We start from the raw sequence: 26,987 nt of genomic DNA on the forward strand, positions 1-26,987 counted from the left end.
GAAAGGAAATAAGGTCTAAATTGTTTAAAAACTGTTCTTTGTTATTTGTTGCACAACACATTAAGAGAAATCCGAAGGTAGACCGGGGGTGGGGAGGGGTATTGGGTTAGTGGGGTGGAGGAGGAGGGAAGGACAAGTCCAGAAACCAAATCAAAAGTTCGCATATGCCAGCTTTCTGCTGCTTGGGCGATCCTCTGGGGTTGAGTGTGTGGGTCCCCGTAGCCTCCCCTCTCGTGTTCTTGGGCGTCTGGGTGAGGAGGCTGTGGAACTTGGGGAGGAGGGAGGGCGGTTATACAGGGGCTGCAGCAGCAGTCTGTGGTCTTGCTGCCTTTCCTGCATTAGATCCACCATACAGCGGAGCATGTCAGTTTGCTCCCCCATGAGCTTGACCATAGCGTCCTGCCTGCTCTAATCGCGTGCGTCCCTCCTCTCTTCGTGTTCCTGTAATGCTTTACGGGACTCCGCAATTGTTTGCCTCCATGCATTCAGCTGGGCCCTATCAGTGCGGGAGGACTGCATGAGCTAGGCGAACATGTCATCCCGAGTTTGTTTTTTCTGCCTTCTAATCTGGACCAGCCTCTGGGATAGAGTAGGTAGGGGCCGTGTTGAAACATTTGCACCTGCAGGAGAAGAAAAAGGGAGGATACTATTTTAAAAGATGCATTTCAGAGAACAAAGGGGACACTTTGGTGAGAGTAAGCCATCACACACAGCCAGGCAACAGAATTCAGCTTGCAGGCAGCCTAGGGGCAAACAGGGTTCTGCTTCTTTTACATTCATTTCAATGCTTTCAGACTGCTGGGCCCCCTTTCCAATAGCAAGCAATGCCTGGTGGGTTTGCCATAAAGGAGGGCCTGCGGGCTCTCTGGGATGATCACTTCACACAACACCCCCTCCCCCGCATTGCACCCACCCCGTGGCTCCGATGAGGCTCTGAGCAGGGATAAGCCCTTTAAACTAAAGCAAACAGCCCAGCACGGCTGGGTTCCCCCCCCCGCCCACCACTGCATGGCTCCGATCAGGCTCTCACTCACTAGAAGTACCTTCTCTAGGGTCATGGTCCGGGAGCCCCCATTGGGAGTGGGGGGAGGCTATTGGCTACAGCATCAAGAATAGTTCCTGGCCAGGGGGGAAAACGGATTCCTCACTTGCTGTCTGTGCACCGTCCCTCTCCTCCTCCTCCTCCTCCTCCTCTTCATCCTCCAATGACTCTTCCTCCTCGCTCCGTGCAACTCCCCCCTTGCAGGTGTCCATGGACAGTGGTGGGGTAGTGGTGGTGTCACCCCCCCATAATTGCATGGAGCTCACAGTAGAAGTGGAATGTATGGGTCTGTGACCCAGAGCACCCGTTTGCCTCCCTGACTTTTTGGTACGCTTGCCTGAGCTCCTTGATTTTTGTACGACACTGCTCTGTGTCCCTGGAGTAGCCTCTTTCCATCATGGCCCTGGAGACTTTAGCATACGTATTTGCGTTCCCTTTTTTTGGAACATAGTTCTGCCATAACAGACTCGTCTCCCCAACATGCGATGAGATCCAGTACCTCCCGTTCAGACCATGCTGAAGCTCATCTGCAAATCTGGGACTGTGTGATCTCTTGTGATGGTGGACTCTGCATGGTTGCCTGTGATGGTGCACTGTGCTGACGGTGACCTGTGCTGATGGTGACCAAACAGGAAATGAAATTCAGAAGTTCCCAGGGCTTTTCCTGCCCACCTGGCTAGTGCATCAGAGTTGAGTGTTGTCCAGAGCAGTCACAAGGGAGCATTCTGGGATAGCTCCTGGAGGCCACAATACCTTTAACCCGGGATTGCGATCTCGATTTAAGCACTACTCCACTTGCCGAGGTGGAGTACAGAAATCGATTTAAAGAGCTCTTTAAATTGAAAAAGCCAGTTTGGTCATGTGGACGGAATCATTTTTTTTTTCAAATTAACTCAGCTAATTCCGAAATAACAGACTAGTGTAGACCAGGCCTCAGTTTCACGCTGAGCATTCAGGTGACACTAGCACAGAAAGTATCTTAATTCATGTACTTAATTCATCTGCCAGACAAAAGATTTTGTTCCTGTGCCTGTTCTCTCAGAGAACACTGTTTCGTTGTTTATTGCTTCTTTCATCATATTCTCTGTGCAATAGAGCTGGTAAATATCAAGCTCCAGGAGGAAGTTTTCATCTTCCTCTGCACACTGCAAGATGGGACACCAATGCCTGTACTCTTTTCCCGGTAACTCTGAACTATGAGGAGGGCTGCGCAGAGTGTTTAAGGTGAAATATTAAATGAACCAAATCGGTATCTGAATCTTGAACTGAATCCAAACCATTTTTTAAAGATTAAAATATTTAGCTACTCCTCCCCACCCCCCCATGTCTCTGTACCTCCTGGCTATTCTGGCAATGTAAGTGCTTCAGTAATGTAAAAGCATGTATTCTATTCTTACTGGAATTAGAAAGGACTGGAAATCTTCTGAGAGAGCTTATTCCCATCAGATTTCCAGATCAAATTGCGTTGGATAAGCTTCAGATAAGCATGCAAACTGTTGGACAAGTTTTGGCTGCAAAGAAACACCTTTTCTTTTGAGCCTGGCATAGAGTGTGTGACAATCATTTGGTCCAGAGAACTGATATAAACATAATACTTTTAATTCTAACTACCATGTAATTTCAGTGGGGTCAGGCTGTACTTTTGGGCAAATCATCAGAACAACTTTTTACTTTGGAATTCTGTTGTTGCTTTGGGCGCACAGACCTTTGGTGTGGCCCGTGAGACAAAGGAAGAAGGGGAAGTGTCTGTGCTAACTGCAGTTCAGAGGGCAGTTGGCAATGAGATCTATCAATCTCCTATTCCATCAGGTTGTAACAACAAAAACTGGAAGGTTTCTTTCAGCAGTCTTATTACTAAGTCCAGGTCACAGTTATCTAAAATTGGTTGCTTTCTGTCTTCTCCATCTTCTAATTCCCTATGATTTATTTCCCTAAATCAGCATTTCTCAAGTGTGGCCACTGGGGGATTTTCTTGTGGCCACAGCCTCCTGGGCAGTGATTGGTGGGGGCAAAGCAGCTGCCCCTCCCTGTTGCTTCTGGATATGCCACCTTGGTGTTGGTTGCTGGGGCTGCCAGCAGGGGTTGGGCCCAGGGGCGGCTCTAGGATTTGCGCCGCCCCAAGCAGGGCGGCACGCCACGGGGGGCGCTCTGGCAGTCGCCGGTCCCGCGGCTCCGGTGGACCTTCTGCAGATGTGCCTGCGGATGCTCCACCAGAGCCGCGGGACCAGCGGACCCTCCGCAGGCACGTCTGTGGGAGGTCCACCGGAGCCGCCTGCCGCCCTCTCGCGGGACGCCGCCCCAAGCGCGTGCTTGGCGCACTGGGGTCTGGAGCCGGCCCTGGTTGGGCCCCCCCGGAGACACCTGGGGCAGAACCACAGAGGAGCGGCAGCCTGTGAGTTCCCCACCTTCCCAGGGGTGGTGGGGCTCGGGCTTCCACCCTGGGATGGTGGAGTGGTAGGCTCCGGCCATGGGGCTTCAGGCTCTGGCCCTGACCCCTGGCTGCAAGGCCCCGTCTCCTGGCTGCAGGGCTTCAGGCTACAGTCCTGGGGCTTCAAGCTCCTTCCTGATGCCCCATCCCTCAGGCTTCAGGCTCTGGCTCCCCACTGCCACCCCTCATCGCCCCTGGCTCCTGCTGCCTATCCATCCACCTCCCCATCCAGGGCTTAATTTGTCCCCAGGATTGCCAGGGCTGAGTATGTCTGCAGTGAAAAGTGTTAATATCCCTTTTCACAGCAGAGACTTGTTAGCTAGCTGGGAGGCTGTGAAAAGTGATAGTAACAAACATACAAAAATCACTTTTCACAGCAGCAGACTTACTAGCTAGCAATAAATAAATTACAAGGATTTTGACATACGTATTTATTTGTTTCTCCTAAAGTTAATTATATATTTTAGGAAAAAATTGTCAGAGCAGCCACCAGTAAGAGTTGGTGGCCGTACACTGAGACCACCAAAAAATTTGTCGTGAGAACCCCTGCCCTAGATAATCTGGCACTAGAGAGCCCTGACAGCTTCCATTTAAAGTTAGGCATTGTGCGGCATGTGTTTATCCAGATAATCCTCTGAAATCGTTTGATGTTTGCCCATTGAGACTGGGCTAGGAAAGGTAGCCGTGGTCTTCCAAAATCCATCATTCTGGGGTAAAGTTTTTATTCTTTTGTCAGACATTGCAGTAAAATAGTGTCTAATCCTAATGTTATTTACTGGGGTTCCATTGTGTATTTCTCCACCACCGAGTTAGATTTGTGTTACCTTATTAAAGAAAATTAGCAGATTTTTTTTTTAAGAATTCCCATGCCACTCCGGGTCAGCAATTCAGCTACTGGTTCTGACTTGACTTCGTCAGGATTATAGTACCGTGGCAGTTAACAGGTGCATTAAGAAGTTAAGGTTTTATTCTGCAGAGGTCTCACATTTCTTTAGTATGAAGGTATGATTATAACTGATGTCCAAACTTGCACATATCATTGTTTTCATAACAAGGATTCCTAGTAAATGTATTGCACAAGTAAATGCATAGCACAGGGTTTTATTAATTGACGAAGGCAAATTTGTGCACCGGTCTGAAGCTGTTGAATTGTAGTGACATGACACTTAAGCCTGGTCTACACTAGGCGTTTAAACCGGTTTTAGGAGCGTAAAACCAATTTAACGCCACACCCGTCCACACTAAGAGGCCCTTTATATCGGTATAAAGGGCTCTTTAAACCGGTTTCTGTACTCCTCCCTAACGAGAGGAGTAGCGCTAATATCGGTATTACCATATCGGATTGGGGTTAGTGTGGCCGCAGATCGACGGTATTGGCCTCTGGGCGGTATCCCACAGTGCACCACTGACCGCTCTGGACAGCAATCTGAACTCGGATGCAGTGGCCAGGTAGACAGGAAAAGCCCCGCGAACTTTTGAATATTTCCTGTTTGCCCAACGTGGAGCTCCGATCAGCACGGGTGGTGATGCAGTTAAAAATCAAAATAAAGAAAGAGCTCCCGCATGGACGATGCAGACGTGATCGCTGTAAGGACAGGCAAATCTGTTCTATCAGTGCTCCGTTACAGAAGACGAAATTCAAAATCATTTTTAAAAAATCTCCAGACAGATGCCATAGCAGGGACACAGCGCACTGCTGCGTGACAAGCGTAACGGAAAGCCAAAGAATCAAATGGACGCTCATGGACTGGAGGACTCAAGCTATCCCACAGTTCCTGCAGTCTCTGAAAAGCATTTGCATTCTTGGCTGAGCTCCAAATGCTTCTAGGGTCAAAAACAATGTCCGCGGTGGGTCAGGGCATAGCTCGGCAATACGCAAACCCCCACCCACCCCCAGAAGTGAAAGGGAAAACAATCCTCTATTGACTCTTTTACATGTCACCCTATCTTTACTGAATGCTGCAGATAGACGCGATGGTGCAGCACTCAACACCAACATCCTTGCTCCCCCCACGCTATGGATGGCTGATGGTACAAAATGACTGGTATCCGTCCTCATCATCAGCCTATTAGCACATGGGGCAGTGCAAAAGGACTGGTAACCATGCTGACTAGCATCTGTTAGGTCGATCAAGGGCGCCTGGTCCTAATTTTTCCTGGTAGATGGTACAGTATGGCTGATAACCATCGTCATCATAGCAACAGGGGGCTGAGCTCCATCAGCCCCCACCCTTCATGTGTAAAGAAAAGATTCAATTGCCCCTGAACTAGCAGAGGGATGCTGGGCTCCTCTCCTACACACTCCTTACTGTCCTGTCTGGACTATCATAGCAGCTGGAGGCTGCCTTCCACTCATATCTCACTAACAAGTCACTGTGTCTTATTCCTGCATTCTTTATTACTTCATCACACAAGTGGGGGGACAATGCTACGGTAGCCCAGGAAGGCTGAGGGAAGAACGGAATCAACAGGTGGGGTTGTTGCAGGAGCACCCCCTGTGAATAGAATACAGCTCATAATTACTGCAGGATCTGACACAGAGCAGCTGTGCTCTCTGGTTCTCTGATACAGTGGTTCTCTAGTACACTTGCCTATATTCTAGGCAGGACTGATTCTATTTTTAGATACCAAAAAGGAGGGATTGACTCAGGGAGTCATTCCCAATTTTGGCTTTTGCGCCCCTGGCTAAGAGCAGCCAGGGGCACTTATGACAGCAGCAAATGGAACAGTGCAAAAGGACTGGTAGCCACGATCATCTTATTACCAATTTATGGTATGGTAGATGGTACAATATGGCTGATAACCATCTCTGCTATCATGCAAAAGCAAAAGCATGCTGCTGTGTAGCGCTGCTGAATCGCCTCTGTGAGCGGCATCTAGTACACATACGGTGACAGTCACAAAAGGCGAAACAGGCTCCATGATTGCCATGCTATGGCATCTTCCAGGGCAATCCAGGGAAAAAAGGCATGAAATGCTTGTCTGCCGTTGCTTTCCCAGCGGAAGGAGTGACTGACGACATTTACCCAGAACCACCCGCGACAATGATTTTTGCCGCATCAGGCACTGGGATCTCAACCCGGAAATTCAAAGGGGCGGAGGAGGCTGCGGGAACTATGGGATAGCTACGGAATAGCTACCCATAGTGCAATGCTCCAGAAATCGACGCTAGCCTCGGACCGTGGACGCACACCACCGATTTAATGTGTTTAGTGTGGCCGCGCACACTTGATTTTATACAATCTGTTTTGTTAAACCGGTTTATGTAAATTCGGAATAATCCCGTAGTGTAGACGTACCCAGAGACCCTTCAAGTATTTCTGTTGTTCAAGGGAATGTTTACTGGGTTGGGAAAGAGAAGACGAAGAATTCAGATCCTCATGTAATTAACTACCCTTATTGATGACTAAGACCATGAGCTCCTAACCTACCAGACAGTTAAGAAAGACCCGCAGAACATTTTTAAGTATTGAAGGCAAATATGTGGGTCAGTCTGAAGCTGCTGAATTTTAATTTGATCAGAAAGACAAACAGATGCCCTCATCAAATATCCCTGAAGCATAACAGAAGGTTCCCTGAGCTGGAAAAAGAAGAAACCAGGAGTTCTAATCCACATGTAATTAACTACCCTTATTACAGTGCTATGGTAGCATAGATAAGGTGATATTAAGAACTTTAATTTTGACAGGGATAGATTCATGTTATCTTTTGTTCTGAAATAAGTTTCAGTAAAATGAAAAAATGGAGTAGAATCTTAGTTTTATCTTGGATTGTTTGTATTGGTTGTTGAATCTGAAGTTCTGAGAAGTGTATAATATGTTAAAATGGGTGTTTGGGCATTTCTTTCTGGGAGTGTCTTCACTATCTACAGTGGTCTGCTTTCTTTGTGCGGTGGGTGGTTTTTTTTTCCTTTGTAAGCATATTACATAACTACAAGACAATTTAACAGGCCTTTAAAGTTTGTTTTGGCAAAACAGACTGTAATCAATTCCGTGGAATATAAAAACTGTTTACCTATCACTCATCAATTATCAAAAGTAATAGAAATGATTAATATCTTTATACAGAGATAGCTCAACAACAATAAGTCAGAATTAAGGCTGGCAAAAGTAGAGCTGCTGGAAAAGATGGTAACATTTGATTATATTAAAAGTAGCCCATTTAAAAATGCCTTCATTACATATTTCCAAAATTTTAAGGCATTAGGTTTTTATATGTTAAAAATTCCAGAGGGACACATGTAGATTTTGCCCTGTTCATGTACGCTCGAGTGGGTCTGCAGACATCCCCGCAAAGTAGCTGGTGCTCCTGGTTTTGAATCGTCAGATTAAGCTCTTGTAACGGGTTCCATGATATAGACTAGAAACATGAAAAATATTTGAATTTCATACCTCCATAGGTGCTAAAAATTAATTCTTCTTTGGCAATTGAATGACAGCTGCTCACAAAGATTAGTTAACATTTGCATTGCACTTTTTAAGATGTAAAAGTACAATTAATGTTAATGATTAGATCAGGAAGTATGGCAGTGAAACTTGCCACACACCCACTGTGCAGTTCATGGTCTTGGGTAGGCTAACTTTTAATATGGGCACATATATATCTCATGCATTTTAAAGGCCCCCCTTTTGACAAAAGTGGCATGATAATGGAATATTTGCTGTCTGTAGCAGCAGCTCATCAATTAGCTCATCTAAAGATAGTGCCTTTCCTCCTGACTTACTGGAAAGGCAGCCAATATTGTCCAGAATGGTTTTTCTTCAATAATGCCACAGTAAGATTTAAGATATTCTTTGCTGGTGTTTGCCCAAGAACTTTTGACTTAAACATAATATGAGAGTGAATTGTTTGGTTGCTAATTGAGATTGTCTGGTGAATATATATATTTAGTGGAGATAAACTGTAAATAAATTAATTGCTTAAATACCCAAAAGCTGGTGCAGAAAGGATGAGTGATTGAATGATCTAAAGAAGTTTGCCTTACAGAAATTTGGTAAAAGAAGAGGTCGATTACCTTTAGAAATTTTGGAATATACTGCCATGTGTCTGACCAAAGTAAAGATGGAACAGGAAATGGGTAGGGAATGTTAGAGAACGGCTATCAAAAGGGAGTATTGGTCTAGGGACTGATCTGTGGGGTATGTTCATCTTGATTCCATCAATTCCCTGTACATTGGGTGGTAGCGATGGGCAAATAGTCCATTAATCTGATATGTATAATAGTTGGATGTGGAGGGCCTAGTAAAGAGGAAATAACCCAATTTGGAAGTACAGCTATCATAGAATCGTAGAACTGGAAGGGACCTCAGGAGGTTTCGTAGTCCAGTTCCCTGCACTCAAGGCAGGACTAAGTATTAGCTAGACCGTTCCTGACAGGTGTTTGGAGATTTTTAAGAGCAAGTTAGACAATGATGGAGATTCCACAACCTCCCTAGGCAATTTATTCCAGTGCTTAGCCATAATGACACAAAATTTTTCCTAATGTCCAACCTGAACCACCCTTGATGCAATTTAAGCCCATTGCTTCTTGTCCTATCCTCAGAGGTTAACGAAAACATTTTTTCTCCCTCCTCCTTGTAACAACCTTTTATGTACTTGAAAACTGTTATCTTGTCCCCTCTCAGTCTTCTCTTCTCTAGACTAAACAAACCCAATTTTTTTCCCAATCTTCCCTCATAGATCATGTTTTCTAGACCTTTAAATGTTTTTTTTTTTTTGCTCTTCTCTGGACTTTCTCCAATTTTTGTCCACATCTTTCCTGAAATGTGGCGCCCAAAACAGGACACAATACTCCAGTTGAGGCCTAATCAGTGCGGAGTAGAGCGAAAGAATTACTTCTTGAATCTTGCTTACAACACTCCTGCTAATACATTCCAGAATAGTGTTCACTTTTTTTTACAATAGTGTTACACTGTTGACTCATATTTAGATTGGGATCGACTATGACCCCCAGATCCCTTTCTGCAGTACTCCTTCCTAGGCAGTCATTTCCTATTTTTATGTGTGCAACTGATTGGTATGTGTATATATGTATCCAGAGCCGTCCCTTGGGTATGGCGAATTGGGGTGACCACCCTGGGCCTTGTGCTTTGGGGCACCCAGCACTTTGATAAAATCATGAGGGGGTGGGGAGGTGAGGCGGGTGGATGAGCGGGGTGAGAAGGTGAGCATCAGGCTGGGGGAGAGGGGTGAAGGGGCGGGCAGACAGCAAGGAGGAGAGCAGCGGGTGGGCAGGGGGTTGAGAAGGTGAGCAGCGTTCACCAGCAGCTCCCCTACAAGCATCTCCCTCTCAGCACCTCCCGCCTCCCACGGATCAGATATTTCACGGCGTCAGGAGGCGATGGGGGGTGGGGAGGGGAGAAGAGTGAGGGTGCAGCACGCTCGGGGGAGGGGGTGGAACTGGGCAGGGAAGAGGTGTGGCAGGAAGGGGGATGGCTGGGGTGGAACGGTGGGGAAGAAGCATGGCAAGGTGGGGCCTTGGGGGAAGGGGTGGAGTGGGGGCAGAGCCGGGAGGAGCATCACCTGGCAGATTAGGAACTCGGCGCCTATGTCCCTGGCCCTGCACCCCATCTAGGGACAGCCCTGTATGTATGTACTCGTATATCATCCAACCCTGGCTGTCCCAGAGCTTCAGAGAATGTCCAAAGGGCCTGTTGCCCCATCTATTCTTGGTTACAGTAATGGTGGAACAGTTGATATTATTTATAAAATACCAACATTGTGCTAGGTTATGTACATTCTATAGCAGGGGTCGGCAACCTTTCAGAAGTGGTGTGCCCAGTCTTCTTTTAGTCACTCTGATTTAAGGTTTTGTGTGCCAGTAATACATTTTAACATTTTTAGAAGATCTCTTTCTGTAAGTCTATAACATATAACTAAACTATTGTTGTATGTAAAATAAATAAGGTTTTTTAAATGTTTAAGAAGCTTCATTTAAGCTTCATTTAAAATTAAATTAAAATGCAGAGCCCCCCCGGACCATTGGCCAGGACCCCGGCAGCGTGAATGCCACTGAAAATCAGCTTGTGTGCTGAAGGCCATAGATTGCCTACCCCTGTTCTATAGGTATGAAGACCAGGGTCTTGCCCTGAAGAATTTACAGACTGTACACAAAGAAATAATGCAAGAAGGAGATGAGGATTGGACAGAAATCAATGTGTTTTGAGCACTGAAGTTCTGCACTTCTTGTGAGCGTTACTGTTTTTTAAAAAGAAGAGTTTATACCATCTGGCTTGCTAACTCCTCAATGAGGAGAGACTAGACACTTACGTAGGAAGTGCCTGAAGCAGAGTCTGGAGGGAAGAAATCATACTGGGTTAGGGAGACTCGGTTTCAAACGTAGTGGACTGCATGGAAGAAGGCAGAGAGAATCAAAGAGCTGGTAAACTCACTCACATGCAAATTCTCCTCCTGTGATCTTCTGGGGAGTTGCTTACCTGTCTGCATCCCCATATTGCAGCAGCATGACTAGATATGGGACAGAGACTCAAGACACAAGAGTTTCGGTCAATGAATGCTTTGTTTCCTGTTAATGCAGGTCTTTCATATGGAGTTACAAAAGAACCTATAAGGCCTACTTAATTTAGCACCTCTAAGCCCCCACCAGTAGTTCTCAACCTTTTCCATACCATGACTCATGTTACAACAGAATGTAATGGTTGCATATAGGAATTAAACAGTTTTGGGAGGGAATTAATAAAGATTCATCTGATGACAAAATGTTGGCTTCCTGGATATCCCCTAATGTGTGTTTAGTGCTCCAGTAAAGGGTTTTCATTTTAAACAAAACAACAAAAAAATTTTTTATTGTTAGCAGCTAGACTTTATATTGATCATTATTGGATATGTGACTCCTTCTCCGGAATTTTGGTATAGTAAAATATGGACCGTCTTTGTAATGGAAAAGCTTTCGCACCACGCATATACACAAGAGAAGAGACACAAAGAGGATAGATATTTAGAAATGTGGTCGCTCTTCCTAGTGTACTCAGAGGAGGAGGGCTCCCCAGCCAGCCAGCCAGAATCTTTAGCCGGATTCTTTACTTGTTAGCATCAATATTCAGTGTGTGATGTATGTTAATGTTCTGTTGTAACTTTGCCTTAATAAAACGGTTTTCAACAACAACAAAAAGTTTCATGATCGCCCTACTATCTATTGGTAAAGAAAGGAAGGATGGTTATGACCCACTGAAAACCTTTTTGTCACTCCCAGGTTTTAAATTCATGCTCCACACTAACAGTACTTCATTTCCCCCTTCCCCCCGTCTGCCCCATGAGAAAGGGGAAATGTGGTAGATGAGTCATTAAATTTTTCATAAACAGCATCACAAATTATGAACAGGCAACAAAGCTTTGTCACATACCATGTCTCCAGCACATCCACAGCAGCTGATAGATACCATCTGTTTGAATTTCCTAATGATTTTTTGTGTTAGAATTCCCAGTTAGAACTTGGTACTAATATATTTTGCAGTGAATTTTGAGTCTTAGTGAGCAAAAACATTTAGGTACTTACTAGCTACTCTGTTTGAAATGGTTGTGCTGAGAACTCAAGTCTGCATTGTACTCTTCCTGCAAATGTGTTTGTGTAATAACTGTACCCACTACAATCTTTTACATGTGTGCTCTTCAGTGTTATCTATCTGCTTGACTGAAATTTTCATAACTGCTCTGCTCGATTTCTAGGTGACAAAGTCATCCCGCTCTTTGTTCCACAGTGTGGAGAGTGTAGCTCTTGTGTAAGCTCCAAGGGCAATCTGTGCACTACAAATGAGTGAGTTTCATTGATTATTATTATTCAGGCTATGATTTAGTCACGGGTATTTTTAGTAGAAGTCATGGATAGGTCACGGGCAATAAACAAAAAGTCACATCCCTGATCTGTCCATGACTTCTACTAAAAATACCCCCAACTAAATCTTAGGTGCTGGCTAGGGCACTCCCGCAGATGTTGCTGTTCCTGGGGGTGTGGGGGGTGCTCCGGAGCCCCGATGATGATGATGATGGGGGGTAGGAGGGGGAGGGGGAGCTCCAGGCCCATGCTGATGCTCGGGGTAGGGGGTGGCCTGGGGCCTCACCACCACTGCTGCTCCAGGCGGGGGGTGGCCCAGGGCCCTGCCAACACTGCTGGGGGGTGGCAGCTTGGTGCTCCTCCGCTGCTCTGGGGCAGCCTCGGATCAGTTGCCCAAGCAGCGGCTGGTGTGCCTGGCCCCGGGGCTACACGAGCACTGGCCGGTGCCCAGCTGCTCCATGCTTCCATGAAAGACTTGCAGCCTTAATTATCCTAAGTAATTTGATATCGTTCATGCAAAACTGACCCACCTTTAAAATATCGAATTTACCCTTATTTTTGGTTGTCTTTTGAATAGCCTTGGTGCAGTTCGCGGCTTAATGAAGGATGGCACCACTAGGTTTACCTGCAAAGGAAAACAGATTCATCAGTTTATTAGTACAAGCACCTTCACTGAATATACAGTGGTGCACGAGACAGCAGTTGTCAAAATTGATGCTGGTGCTCCTCTAGAAAAAGTCTGTCTGATCGGCTGTGGATTTTCCACTGGTTATGGGGCTGCCCTCAATACTGCCAAGGTGAGGATTAGCATGTGCGTTTAAAGGACAAGCTCTGTTGTTGGGATAGTGCTGATTGTTTGTGTGGGTCTAGTAAAGAGGGCATCAGCCTGATGAGTCAGGAGAACTGGCTTTGCTGCTGTTTGACCGTGGCCAAGAAATATCACCTCTGTGTGCCTCCCTCACTTTCCCCATCTGTGAGACTCTTTGAGTTCTACAGATGAAAAGCTACATACAAAAGCTAAGTATTATTATAGCATGTAGGGTTTTCTCTGTTAGTATGTTAGTTTTTATTTATTTATCTTATGGCTCATTTTTAGGAGTAAATAATCTTGCATTTACTGAATTGCAAAAAGGTTTCCTTTAATTTATATTAAATAAATAAAGCCCTTCTATGAAATCACTGGTTCCCTGTAAGCATGGAGTTCTTCAGGGCTTGACAGTTTTTTCTGTGGCAACAGCTTTCATGCTGCAAAATTGGCCCAGTTCAGGTTTCTTTTTTGGCTATACTTAATGAAAAGTAGAAAGAGGCTCCAACCAATGCCATAGATGTGAAGAGCCCCACGTTTATATGGAGGGTTACGAATCCAAATCCACATGAGTATCTGATTTTACAGCTGGCCTCATCTCCAGAATGGGCTGAGCCCAAAGCCCTAACCTGAACACCCCCAAACACAGGAGGGCATGAGAAATCTGGATCTAAAAGCACAGTTTGTGACTTGGGAACATCTCTAATACAAACCTATTCTCAAATGTATGCTGTGGTAGGTTTTATCCCGTTGTAATCCAATAATGGGAACCTGTACTTTGAATAGCAAAAATGCTTTCATCCCATGTACAAGTGTGTAGTATCCAATACAAACGGAGCCTAAAATGAAGAGATTTGCAAGATAACTCATGCAGTGGAATCACTATACATCACTTGTGTACTAAGAGTCTGATGTTTTTATGATTATGCAGGTGGAACGTGGTTCTACCTGTGCTGTCTTTGGTCTGGGAGGAGTTGGCCTCTCTGTTGTCATGGGCTGTAAAGCTGCTGGTGCTTCCCGGATCATTGGGGTTGACATCAACAAAGACAAATTTGCCAAGGCTAAAGAGTTAGGAGCCACCGAGTGCATCAACCCTCAGGACTTCACAAAGCCCATTGAAGATGTGCTGAAGGAGCTGACTGGTGGTAATGGTGTGGACTATTCCTTTGAAGTCATTGGACGCACTGATACCATGGTATGTGTTCAAAAGATGTACAATAATGATGTTCATCAACTTTTGTCCAGAGGCTAATGCAAAATTAATCAGCTAAGAGTTGCTTATCTTGTGTCTTGATGCACTAAGGACCCAATCTGAGGTGCTGAGTGCCTCCTGCAAGGCGTTAAGTGGAAATTCAAAATCATGGAATCCACATGCCTCGCCCTCACACTGATATTCTGGAATGGCAGGAGCAAGGTGGGGAGGGGGAACTTTGTAGAAACTTTGAAAAAGAAATTATACCATCCCCTATGCTGGCCATGTTCAGCAAGGAGGCAGAAAACTCTGAGGGCCTTATGACTCCAGTTTTATGGCATGTAACTCCATTGATCCCTACTGAAATTAATTGAGTTACACTAGTATAAAACTGGTATAACTGAGTGGAGGATTGCATTTACAGAGATTCCTTTGCTTTCCTCTGTTTGGTATGAGTGCAGTGGTTTTCCCCCTTACCCAAGGCAGCAGCATTGGGGTTCACCCCCAATCCAGTAACTCTTTCCAATCTGCAGAAACATGAAAACATCTGCACAAAAACCCTGTACCACCACAGTGGCACCTGGAAGCCAGGAGCCATGCTGCCAGAGAATGCCCTTGTTATCCAGAAACCCCCTTACAGAAGGGGTTCAGGAGCACAGAGCATTAAAGTAGGTAGAATAATGCTGAAAGGATCAGTGTCAGCATTAACTTACCCTTTACAGCCCCCAAAACTTTGAGGAGGGGACAGTGCCTCAAAGAGCAGATAGATAGACTCCTGCCTACCCGTGGATCCCAGTCCACCCAGATCCTTCATGGAGAGGCCTTTGCAGGTTGGGTGGTAATGGTGAGGAATGATGCTAAGGAGGCAGCACTACCCTCTTTGGCTCCCGTCACCTATCAATATTTGGTTCAATATCAGGCTTTTTGTCCCTCCTCACCTCACAATGGCAGATGGGCCGATACGGGCCACAATATTTATTTTATTTCTTGTTGATATCAAAAGGACTTTACATTTTCAGTCACACAACCAATAAGCAGCCTGGAGTGGAAGATGATTTCATAATGTTGCTAGTAGATAACTGCCTTTGTCTGATTTATAGAGTGTTTCTTTGTTTTAAATCAGACAGCTGCCCTGGCATCCTGCCACATGAATTACGGAATGAGTGTGATTGTAGGAGTGCCTCCATCAGCGTCACAGATCACCTACCCTGCTATGCTTCTCTTCACTGGACGCACCTGGAAGGGGTCTATTTTTGGAGGTATGCACATGAGAAGAAGTGACTAAACACTGTTGTGTGCTTATGAAATTCACAGATTCTTGGACCAATTATTTTCAAATTTGGGTGCCATAATTAGGTGTCTAAATCCGTATTTAGACTCACGACTAAAGGGTCTGGCTTTTCAGAGATGTTGAGCACTGTTCTGCTGATCAGAGAGTATCTTGGGCCCAAGATGGGATAAAGATGTTAATGAAACCCTTGTTCATTTTTACAGCATTAAGCAGTTATGTAAATACGATTTGAGGTTTCGTGTCAAGTTATCACTGGCTTACTCCCACTGTAACAACCACTGTTAAAAATCTTTTACACTTTTATTAAAGACACACAGAAGAGAAAGGAAAAACTATTAAAGCTTTTGAAAGATAAAGTATTAAGTAAAGCTTTCATTTGAACAATGTCCCTTATTCCCTCTCTCTGTAGCTGGCTTTTATAGGTAGAAACCCTGCTTAATAGTCTTTCTGATAGCATTAAACGGGTATTAACTGTCCTTTTTGGGGGGGGAGGGGAATGTTATATGGTCTAGAGATGCTGTTGAAGTCCAATCCTTTTTTCTTAAGACAAAACAAGACACGCACACAAAATGGGGGAAGAAAAGGCTAGCAAAGCTTTTTTTTTTTTTTTTTTAAATGTAGCTTTGGTGGGCTGGTGCTGTCTTTCATGTGCTGTCTTGCTGCCGGAGAAAAAGTCTGCAACAGACCTGGCAAAGTTTTACCAGCGTCAGGCTCTTAAAAGGTGTTGCTTTTACTTGCCTCTGGTCACAGGATCACAGCTGTGGTAAGGTGGAGTTAAGGTGGTAGATAAGCCAGACTTACTGGACAGGAAGCAAAATCAGAGAGCTAGGAAAGAGGAGAAATAAGGTGGGGAATGAAAACAAAAGATAAGGGAGGGGGTCAATGCAAGAACCCCTGGCTCACATTCCAGGTGTTCTTCAGGATTTAGCTGAAGCCTGTGAAGGTGGCAATGTCATCTGGTTCCTTCTCTCTGGCCTGGCCTGGCCTTATCAGCATGCCTTTTTAAGATCAGGATATGAAGGCCCAACAGTGTCACGGTGGATCCCGGGGCCCCAGGAGATTGGGGGGGAGTACCAGTCATCATGGTAAAGCTTGCTTCGTCCAGCCCACCCATCCCCAGATAACAATGAACTCATCCAAACGACTCATTTAGTTGTGATCCATTGGAACACACTTTCTTAGTCTTCTTTTTGGCATGTGTTTTCCACCAGGCTCATAGTTTGTTCTCTCACAAACCCTGAAGTAACAGTTTTATTGTCCATTTACAGTCAAACATCAGAGGGAGCCACCTGACTCTAATTCTCATTTTATAACTTGGTTTTTTATTTCAAAACACTTCTGACCATGAGATTTTTTTGGTACATCTGAAAATCATACCAATGGAAATAAGATTCAGGTTGCCTAAATACTGAGTTGAGCCCAGATCCCCAGTGGAAATTAGGCACCTAAATACCTTGAGGATCTGGGTGTTGGGTCCCTAATTTAGGCCTCCATGATTGAAATAACTCTTATAGAAAGTAATTTAGAAAATTAAACATTAGTTCTAAGTTATCAGAAAAAAATAACCTATTTGGAGTGACCCAGGTTAAAATGAATTGAAGTGTAGAGTAAATTGTTAGAACTTTTATCACCAATTTCAAATGACAACACTGGCTTTTCCCCCCCTCATCTTCCATTTCTTCTGGCGTATTTAAAAGATATGTGAAAAAAGAATTTGTAACTCAATGGCACACGCTGAATTCTAAGTACACTCTGAGGTTCTGAAATACGTTAGGGTCCATAGGTCATTTGGTGCCTCTTGACGGGGGCCCTGTAGCTCTGATACATCCCACTTCAGTGATGCCTGTAGGAAATTATAAAATCCAGTTTTCTGTTTAAGGAATCACTTCCACACTGAGCTTTGTCTGTATGCTTGCAAATGTTAGGGGTACACGGTTAGTTTGCGTAGCCAGTGTAAGTCAAATGGAGTGATATTGAGTGGGAATGGATTGTATGGCAGGAAAGAAACTGGCTGGATTCTATAAAGTTTAATTTGCAGACATTTGAAATTTTGAATTTGTTTAAAAACTGTAGAATTCTTATAAAGAAAGTGTTTAAATTGTTTTTAGAGTGCCAGCTTGATTCCACTGAAACATACTTTCAACTTAATATCTTAATAGGACTCCTTCTTTTTAACAATGTTTTTTGTTTGCACATGGCGTTCTATGGGTAAATACATATACATTGATAAGTCCCAACAAAGTCTCGATTGATGCATTGCTCTGCCAAAGAGCTTACCTCTTAATTTAAGTCTTCAGGGCTATAATATTCACCAACATTTAATTATTTTTTCACATTTATTATTTCAGTGACAGTATGTTGCTAGATAATGGATAATCTTCTGTCTTTCAGGCTGGAAGAGCAAAGATTCTGTCCCTAAACTAGTTGCAGACTACATGGGGAAAAAATTCAACCTGGATGCATTAATAACCCACACTATGCCTTTCGATAAAATCAACGAAGGATTTGAACTACTGCGGGCAGGGAAGAGGTGAGAGTCATTTATTTATTCATCTTGTAAATACCATTTCAGTGAAAAATTCACTGTAACACAATGCAATAAAAAACCAAGCACTGACAAGAGTGGACTCTAAGAATTTAACCCTGCTCCATTACATTCCTCCACCCCCAAAAATCGAGGTTAGCACCACTGTACTGTAAAGTCAAAAGACAAATGCTAATCCCAGGTTCTTGATCCTGGAATTGCACCTCAAGTTATCTTCCGTACATTGTATACATTTCCATTCATGGCAAAAAATGCTCATCAGAGGTCATTTTAACTTTTTAAATCATGCTGTATTATTGGAGGCCCTCAATTTTTTGGTAAGTGACTTATGATGTTCCAGCAAGTATTTTATGTTCTCCAAAAGAAGAGGTCATGATCCATCTTTGTTCCTTAACAATACAAAGTAACAAACAAAACTCTTTCCCTGGAAGATAATTTAAATCACTGTATTCATTTAAAATTCTGTCCTTGTAAGCATATATGAGGCTCCTGCTGGCTTCAAGGGCTCTTGGAAAAGAAGAACAGCAGCAACAAAACCTCATATTTCTTTTTATTTCCAAAGTGAGACTTTATGGGTTCTAATATAGTTAATGTAAACTCAGGCTGTATTTTCATGGGAGATGTAATCAGAATCACTGGCTTTGGTGAGCTGCACCTGATGGAAATAACCATTGCTAGGGGGGAGAGGAACAAACTTGGTAACATTCACATCTTAATATGAGTGGAGCCTCCCCTTTTTCAAGCATTAAGGTATGTCTGCAAATCATACACATTTTGAGAATTAGGTCCAAATTCTGCTCATATGTGATGCGAGTCCCTTCTAGCTCCCCTGAAGGGCGTGGAGTTACTCTGGACTTACACCTGTGTAACAGAGAAAAAGAATTTGTCCTTTCACACTTTAGCTTTATTCAAAGGCGCTTCTAGTTCGGGGTGGGCAAACTACAAGCTGGATCCAGCCCGTCAGGGCTTTGGATCCAGCCCGCAGGATTGCAAGCCCCATGGCTCAGCGGGACTAAGTCAGGTTCCCATTTTTGTGCTCGTTTTCAAATTCTACATCCTAGTGTGGTGGGAGAAATAAGAGTGCCGCGTTAATAATAAAGTTAGGCTCACTGAATTTTGACAGGCATTTTCAGAAAGCGGTACGGTTCAGCTGAGCAGTTATTAAATTATTTTCAAATTGTTAGTTATTAACAGGATGCTGAATTATTACAGTGAGCAACTTATCTTTACAAAACATAAATGGGAGCCAGAAACAGGATAATAGTCCTAACACTGGCTATGTTGTTCCTTCCCCAAATGTGTTAGGGCTATTTTTGCCAAAGTTCAATTAGAATGATAATCTTATCGTCACCTACTAATTGGAATTCTTTCCGTATCTCGCTGCACCCGTCTGGGTATTCTTTTCCCACCATTAGAAATGTCCCTTGCTCTTATTGTAGTGTTTCCCACATTTTTGAAAGCTGAGCCCTGCTTCAGGAAACCAATTGTGCCTGCATCTCTCATGCCTGCCAACAACTCTGTTGTTGTTAAATGCCTATATATCTTAATCTGTACGTCTTCCATGCCCCCTCCTTACCCTTTAGGAGATACTGCTGCATCCCTTCATAATATGATTCTTCTCCTCCTTTCTTACGTCTTTTGGGGATCAGTGAAATAGTTACCATCTGTTGAAATGAACAGAGCAGCTCAAACCTCAGAGCTACTGTTTTTGGCTCTCTGCAAACTCAGGCAGGCATCTCTGCATTGGTTATGCTCATGTTTTGAAGGTGTACTTCACAACCGTAACAGCTAGAGACTCACTGTTTCTAAATGAAAGCTGAGACGGAAGAGCAGGCTCTCCCAGGGGGATGTGCCCCACAGTTTGGGAGAGTCTGCTTTACAGAAAGCATGTAGTGTAGAACCAGCAGAAGCTGGATTTCAATTTGATAAGTGATAGAGAAATTAAAACTTACCCTCTCTGGAAGGGAGAGAACCTTTCAGTAATCTAGTGAAATGTTTACATGGTAGGATAATATACATTCCTGACATGAAAACAAGAGGATTGCATCTCAGGATTTCGTTAGGGAGGTCTGCAATAATGACAAAACAGTTCCTCTTAAAGGAAGCCACATATTCAAAATAAGGTATGCATAAGGGCTGCAGCACTAGGAAATTTATTCTTGGGAACTGTCATGAACTGAAAAGGGAATGACTAAATGACCCCATGGGGCTTTTCCATCTCTAAATTCTGTGATTAATGGCCAAAGCAGAGATGGGCTCATGAGTGAACTATATGGCACAACAACATCTGAAAGACACAAATGTTACGTGAGAAAGGAGTGTTTCCTTATGCATTTCTATTCAGCTAAATTTGCAATCACTTCTTTTATAGTTCAGCCAATAGCGTGTTGGTAGGGATATAACAGAGGATGAGGTTATCCTGAATCTTGTGAAATGTTAGCAGTTACATACTGATGTTTGGAACATCAGTCATTAACCTGACTTTTTTTTCTATTTCAGTATCCGCACTGTTCTGGTGTTTTAGGATTGGCATGGGGGTTATCAACAGCATGACACATCTCATCCAAAATCTCCTCCCTGCAATATCTATATCGTGAAATCATAAAACAAAATGTGGAAAGTCTTGGATGGTTCTTTGCTACTAATAGCTGAGTAAAATGGACCAAACAAAAGCTGGAGTCATCTGGACAGAATTTGATTAATAAGGAAGAATCTTTCTAAGCACAGAATTTGAAATACAAACTGTTGTTTGGAGGTCTTTTAAATAGAGGCATATAAGAAGGAAATGAATCTGCTTCCTACCAGGGTATCCTACAAAGGACCCTCTATTGGTGATTTCTTTAAATCCTTTACCCTGTTGCCCCTTTCTGTGCTGAATCCTCGCTGTTTAATTAGTACAATTATAAGCATATGAAATCTACGGTACTTGACATCTCAAACACCAGTATGTTGTGAAATGCCTTGATTCTTTTTTTTTTAATTGTTGTACTACCTGAGGTGAGAGAGAGATGTTTCTTTAGGTCTTTGTCTAGCATCCTGTGAGGTGTTAATTTTTCCTCAATGATGGTCCTTTATCCATCTTGAAATAATTTGGTTTTCTGAATACCCAAGAGAAGAAAGTTATTGGTGGTTTTAAAAAAAAAAAAAAAGAATCCAGGAACAGGTAACTCCAGTGCAGCAGTTCTCAAACTGTGGGTCACAACTCCGTTTTCATGGGGTCACCAGGGCTGGCGTTAAATTTGCTGTGGCCAAAGCTTGAGCCCCACTGCCTGGGTCCAAAGCTGAAGCCCAATCCCCACCACCTGGGATCAAAGCCTGTGGGCTTCCCTCCCTGGAGTGGCTATGGCTTCCCTGTCGGGGGCAGCAGGGCTTGGGTGGGCTTAGTCTTTGGGGTCCCCCCCTTGGGGACATGTAGTAATTTTTGTTGTCAAAAGGGAGTCACAGTGCAATGAAATTTGAGAACCCTTGTTTTAGTGTTTAAATCTTTAAATATGTTACATAATACTCAATGGTATAGTGAAAGAAATTGCAATATATGGCATTAGTTAGCAGGATATTAGAGAACTCTTTTATTTACTACTTCTGATTCAAGTATATAATATTTTAAACATCAGTCATTATATCTTGTCATTTGCCTTTTTAAATTCTCTTGAACCTGCAAGATGCTCAGTGCCCTCAACTGGAGTCCTAAAATCTTTCCAAGCTTGTTCAAATACAAGTGTTTTAATTTCTCTGTTTTTCTTCCTTTGAACTCCCAACCCTCTCCATCTGTCTATGGTCACTCAGGTAGCGAGGTTTGTAATGACTGAGAATGCCAACAACCAAACACTGAATGCTTGAATTTTTAACTCCAATAGATGACATGTAACCAAGTCACAAATCTAGATACATGAGGGTGCTCATGCCATTGCATATATTGCTCATTTTGCAGTTTCAACTTTCATAACTCTGAAATCAATGTATGTTTAAAAAAAAATCAGGACTATTTATATGCCTCTTGTACTCCTGCTTGTTTAAATTAGTTGTTGGGCTGATCTGGGAGGAATGTAGTTTTGGACATTGTTCCAGTTTGTTTTTATCCAGAAAACTTGTACATGGGCCCAGAGCTTTGGAAGTTAATTAAAGCAATTAAATGAAAATTGTTATCATTTAGCATTATTACAATGTTTTTATCAAACCCTGCAAAGTTATTTGCACTGTTTAATTACAGCATTGTGTGAGAATTTTTACTCCTTTTTATAAAAAATAAAAAAGGGGAAAAAAGGGAAAACAGACAGTGGAATATGGCTGCAGTCTAAGAGATTGTGCAGCTTGGAAAGGATGGGATTATCTGTTACCACCTGCAACAGTGAGAGGAGAACTCAATTTCAGTCAATATCTGTAAGAATTTTTGTTTCTTATTTAAGCAAGTAGACGTTCAAAATGATCACATTAAGAATGGATGTTATGATATTTGAGTTGTAAAGCATGTGAACTGAGGTTGCTCTGGATGTTAACTTAGCCTTAACTGATGAAGTCCTTGATCTGTATTGATTCTATCAATACGAAATGTCCTTGAGAAACGACAACTCTCAGTTAATGATTTTTTGTGGGTGAGTTAATATATACACATTTCACATTTTTAAACAGTAACGGTTTATTAAAACCAGCTTATTCTGAGATTGAAGAATTAGACTTTACTTGTTTACCACCATATCGCTATTCAGGCTTACTGTGCACTTTGCTCAGAAAATGTACCTAATTATTCTATGGGTCGTGAAACTTCTTGTTTTCTGAACCTTTTAGGGTACATTTGATCACCTTTTAAAGCTTTTCTCCACAACATTCGGGCTAGAAATGTACTTTTAAAAAAAATTAATGAAAGCTGTGATTTTCACATAAACACACGACTCCAGGAATGAGAGCTTCAAGGAAAAACACCAAATATGATGAGACTCAAAATTGTGAAAGCTGGCAATAATGGATACATCATGTTTATTATGTCTAAAATAAGAGTGAGCTCTCCCGAGCAGAGATTGTGACTTTCTAATAGGCTCAACCACCTACCACATTTTTAGTGTTGTAAAAGTAATGCAATAAGAAAAGCCTGAATCGTAACCTTGGGCCAGGTGCATGCATCCCAACAGGAAGAAACCAGATTCAGGTAACCTGGTAAATATTTTCTTGAAAGGAGAAACATAACTGAGAAGCCATTTCAGACAAGAACCAGAATTGTTTAGACTGGTCTGTAAACAATTATGGTATTCCAGCCATTTATCACAAATTGTCAGTGTTCCAAAAGATTATTTACAAGGGTTGCACAACAGCTTTCACAGCACTATTCAACTCTTGCAATATTTTTGTGTGAGCTCAGCATATTTAGTGTTTTTCTAAAATCCCCGGCACCTAGACTCAAGTGCTTACACAAGAATCTGAGCTTCAATTTTTTATTTTTATTTTTAAATGGTTCGTAGACTTAAAGCGTATGTATGTTCTACATAGCGGCTGGGAGCATGCTTCCCAGCACAGAAACTAGCCAGCTTGAGCTAGTGTGCTAAAAATAGCAGTTTAGCCATGGTGGTATGGGCACCAGCATAGCAGATGCCTGAGTGCAATCACACCTGATCTCCTGGGTACATACTCAGGATAGGGTTGCCAGGTGTCCAGTTTTCGACCAGAACGCCCCCTCAAAAAGGGACCCTGGCGGCTCCAGTCAGCACCATTAAAGGTCCAGTTGGTGGTGCGGTGGGGCTAAGACTGGCTCCCCCTGATTCCTGAAAGCGGTTGGTATGATCCTGCCCCCACCCCGGGAAGGGCTGCAGGGGCAGTGCCTGTGGGTGGGGCAGCATTCAGAGCCTCCTGGCCGCACCTATGCCTAGGAGCTGGAGAGACATGTCACTGCTTCCTGGGAGCCGCCTGAGGTAAGCGCTGCCCGGAGCCCGCACCCAGAACCCCGTCCTGCACCCCAAACTCCTGTCCCAGCCTGAACCCCCTCCTGCACTCTGAACCCCTCATCCCCAGCCCTGAGCTCCCTCCCACATCCCAAACCCTTCATCCACGGCCCCACCCCAGAGTCCTCACCCCCAGCTGGAGCCCTCACACCCCAACCTCCTGCCCAAGCCCTGAGCCCCCTCACATACCCCAGAGCCAGCACCCCCAGCTGGAGCCCTTACCCCCCTTACACACGCCAATCCCTTGCCCAGTGAAAATGAGTGAGGATGGGGGAGAGCAAGCGATAGAGGGAGGAAGGGAGGATGGAGTGGGGGCAGGGGAAGGGTGTTTGGTTTTCTGCAATCAGAAAGTTGGCAACCCTAACTCAGATGGCTCTCTCAACTGCCACCCAGGCTGCTGCAGCCACACTGTTGTTGACATGCTAGCTTAAGCAGAGCTAGTGTGTCTCTGGTGTCTACCACTGCTGGGAAGCACATTTGCAGCTGCAGTGTAGCCATACTCTATGATCGCAGGAAAAAGCTTGAAAACATGACCTCAGTGCTTCCTAAAGGCACTAAAAACAGAACGTAAATTAAATAAAAAAACCCAAAACATTATTTTAAACCTCATAAATTTTTTGAGGCCTGACTCATGATTTTTGAACACTTGGATTATAAATACCAGAACAATCACAACAAAAGATCATCCCAGGCATTTTTAACGGTGCAGTCTGCTGCTTACACACAGGACAGCCACCTTCCAAAGCACTCTCTGGCCTCAATACTGTTTACTGGTCTCTTCTGGGTTTCACTATTTTTCTCTCAGCAAGTCTCAGACTGTGGGTTGGGACCCCGAGTGGGTCGTGACCAAGTTTTAATGGGGGTTGCCAGGGCTGGTGTTAGACTTGCTGGGGCCCGGGGCCGAAGCCCAAGCCCCACTGCCCAGGACTGAAGTTGAAGTGTGACAGCTTCAGCCCTGGGTGGCAGGGCTCAGGTTACAGGCCCCCCCACCCCGAGTTGAAGCCCTTGGGCTTTGGCCTCCCCGCTGGGGCTGTGTGGCTTGGGCGGGCACAGGCTTCAGTCCCCCTGCCTGGGGTCGTGTAGTAATTTTTGTTGTCAGAAGGGGGTCACGGTGTAATGACGTTTGAGAACCACTAGTCATCAGGACTGGCTAGAGATGCTGAACTGAGTCTCTAACTTGTCCTTTCCCTGCACCTCATTTTGTGGGCAGCAGGTTCCTTATGCTATTGTAAACCTAGCAAACCAGGTACATTGGGAATAATTGTGAAGTCTGGTACATGTAAAGGGCTTAAAGAGAAATAGGGCAACAAGAGGCATTTTTTTCCCAGTATTTCATGTTCTTTGTTCTACAAATGGCTTTCATTGTTGAATCAGACTTTGATTAGGTTAAATGGTGGTGGTGGTAATGCATTGCACTTAGGCAGGAAGAGGAGAGAGGGTGTTGTGCAGGTTGCCGTGAGGGTGGTATCTTCATATTGCTCTGAGAGAGCTTGTAGTAACCAGCTTCTCTTCCTCCTACTTGTGGTGAGGACAACACTGTCAGCAACACTTAGCCCAAGTTAGAACACCCAAGCAACTAGCTCAAGCTGGAGTAGCCATGCTGCAAAACAACACTGGAGCTACCACAGCGACTGGATTAGTGGTTGATGAGTTGTGGTAAATCTAATCTAAACCATAACCTGTAGCTGCATCCCCACTGTATTATAAACCAGAGGGTCAGCAGCACGAGCTTCAACCTACGGGCCAGCTAGCTTGAGTTTAAAGCACCACTTAACTAGAGCTAGAGATTTTTGTTTGTGGATAGGAGTCAGGTTAAGGGTGACACTCGAGAGATATTTTGAGTTAATTCTGCAGTGAAGATGATCCTGGAGGCTGCTGTTCCCTGGGAAGGTAACAGAGTAGGAACAGACCTGCTGCTAAGGAAAGATGCAAGAGCAGAGAGTTTGCAAGGAAGAGGGACAGAATAAAGTCCCATCCTTACCTATCAGGTAGCACAAAGACCCTTTTGTCTTGTGTTTGAGGGGGTAGAAGCAAACTGTAGGGTGGAAAAAACAAGCCTCACAAGGGATGGTAAGCTTCGGTAGCAGTTTTCCCCTCTATGTCCACTATTGCTCTGTGAAATAACATAGTTACATTCTAATGGCAAATGTAAAAGCAAATGTAATTAAAGACAATGATGAATAAAAATCCTATCACATGAAAAGACGGACTGGGCTGTTATTTGCAGTGTTGCTGTAGCTGTGTTGATCCCAGGATATGAGAGAGACAAGGTGGGTGAGGTAATATCTTTCATTGGATCAGCTTCTGCTGGTGGAAGGTACAAGCTTTTGAGCTACACTGAACTCTTCTTCAGGTCTGGGGAAGGAAGCAGAGGTTTTGGAAGTTAGTTTAAAAACCCCTAAATCCCAGACTGGGGCAATGGGAACTTCTACAGCTTGTCCTAGGCTCTGAAAATCTTGGCTTCTGCCCTAGTTCTTTTAAAACCATGATCCATTTTTCTTTCAATGTGCTTGTTTGAGGAGGGGCTAAAATGCAGGCACGTTACTTGAAACTGTCCCAGAGTGGAAGCCTACATATGATAAATCAGCAGTTCTCAACCAGGAGTCTGGGGCCTCCTGGGGAGGCTGCAAACAGGTTTCAGGAGGTCCCCCCAGCAGGGTCAGCGTTAGACTCACTGGGGCCCCTAAGGCAGAAAACTGAAGGCCCTCTACCCATGGCTGAAGCCTGAACAACTTAGCTTTGCAGGGGGGCCCACCAATTGCCCTGCTTGCTGCCCCTTAATGTCAGCCCTGGCTTTTATATGTAGAGAAACAGTTGTGGAAGAAGTGTGGCTGGGAGTTTTTACAGTATGTTAGGTGGGGCCTCAAAGAAAAAAAGGTTGAGAACCTCTGTGATAAATAACAAGAAAGCATGTAGCATCTCTGATTGTGAAGTTATATGTATGGCTACTGTATCTTTCATAC

The 26,987-nt window shown here is 44.0% G+C and overlaps 1 protein-coding gene across 3 annotated transcripts in view; it reads left to right on the plus strand.

Moving 5' to 3' along the window:
• LOC123371383 (alcohol dehydrogenase 1A-like) overlaps positions 1-22,755 on the plus strand; it is a 39,261-nt gene extending 16,506 nt beyond the window's left edge. For all 3 annotated transcript variants that reach the window (XM_045018957.1, XM_045018956.1, XM_045018955.1), the window contains 6 exons: positions 12,156-12,243; positions 12,839-13,058; positions 13,998-14,261; positions 15,382-15,517; positions 17,941-18,079; positions 20,594-22,755. In XM_045018957.1, coding sequence (XP_044874892.1) covers positions 12,156-12,243; positions 12,839-13,058; positions 13,998-14,261; positions 15,382-15,517; positions 17,941-18,079; positions 20,594-20,618 — 872 coding nt within the window. In that variant the 3' untranslated portion in view covers positions 20,619-22,755. The remainder of the gene's footprint in view (positions 1-12,155; positions 12,244-12,838; positions 13,059-13,997; positions 14,262-15,381; positions 15,518-17,940; positions 18,080-20,593) is intronic.
• The last annotated feature ends 4,232 nt before the right edge of the window (positions 22,756-26,987 follow it).

Source organism: Mauremys mutica, chromosome 5, assembly GCF_020497125.1.
Source record: "Mauremys mutica isolate MM-2020 ecotype Southern chromosome 5, ASM2049712v1, whole genome shotgun sequence".
NCBI classification, from domain to species: Eukaryota; Metazoa; Chordata; order Testudines; family Geoemydidae; genus Mauremys; species Mauremys mutica.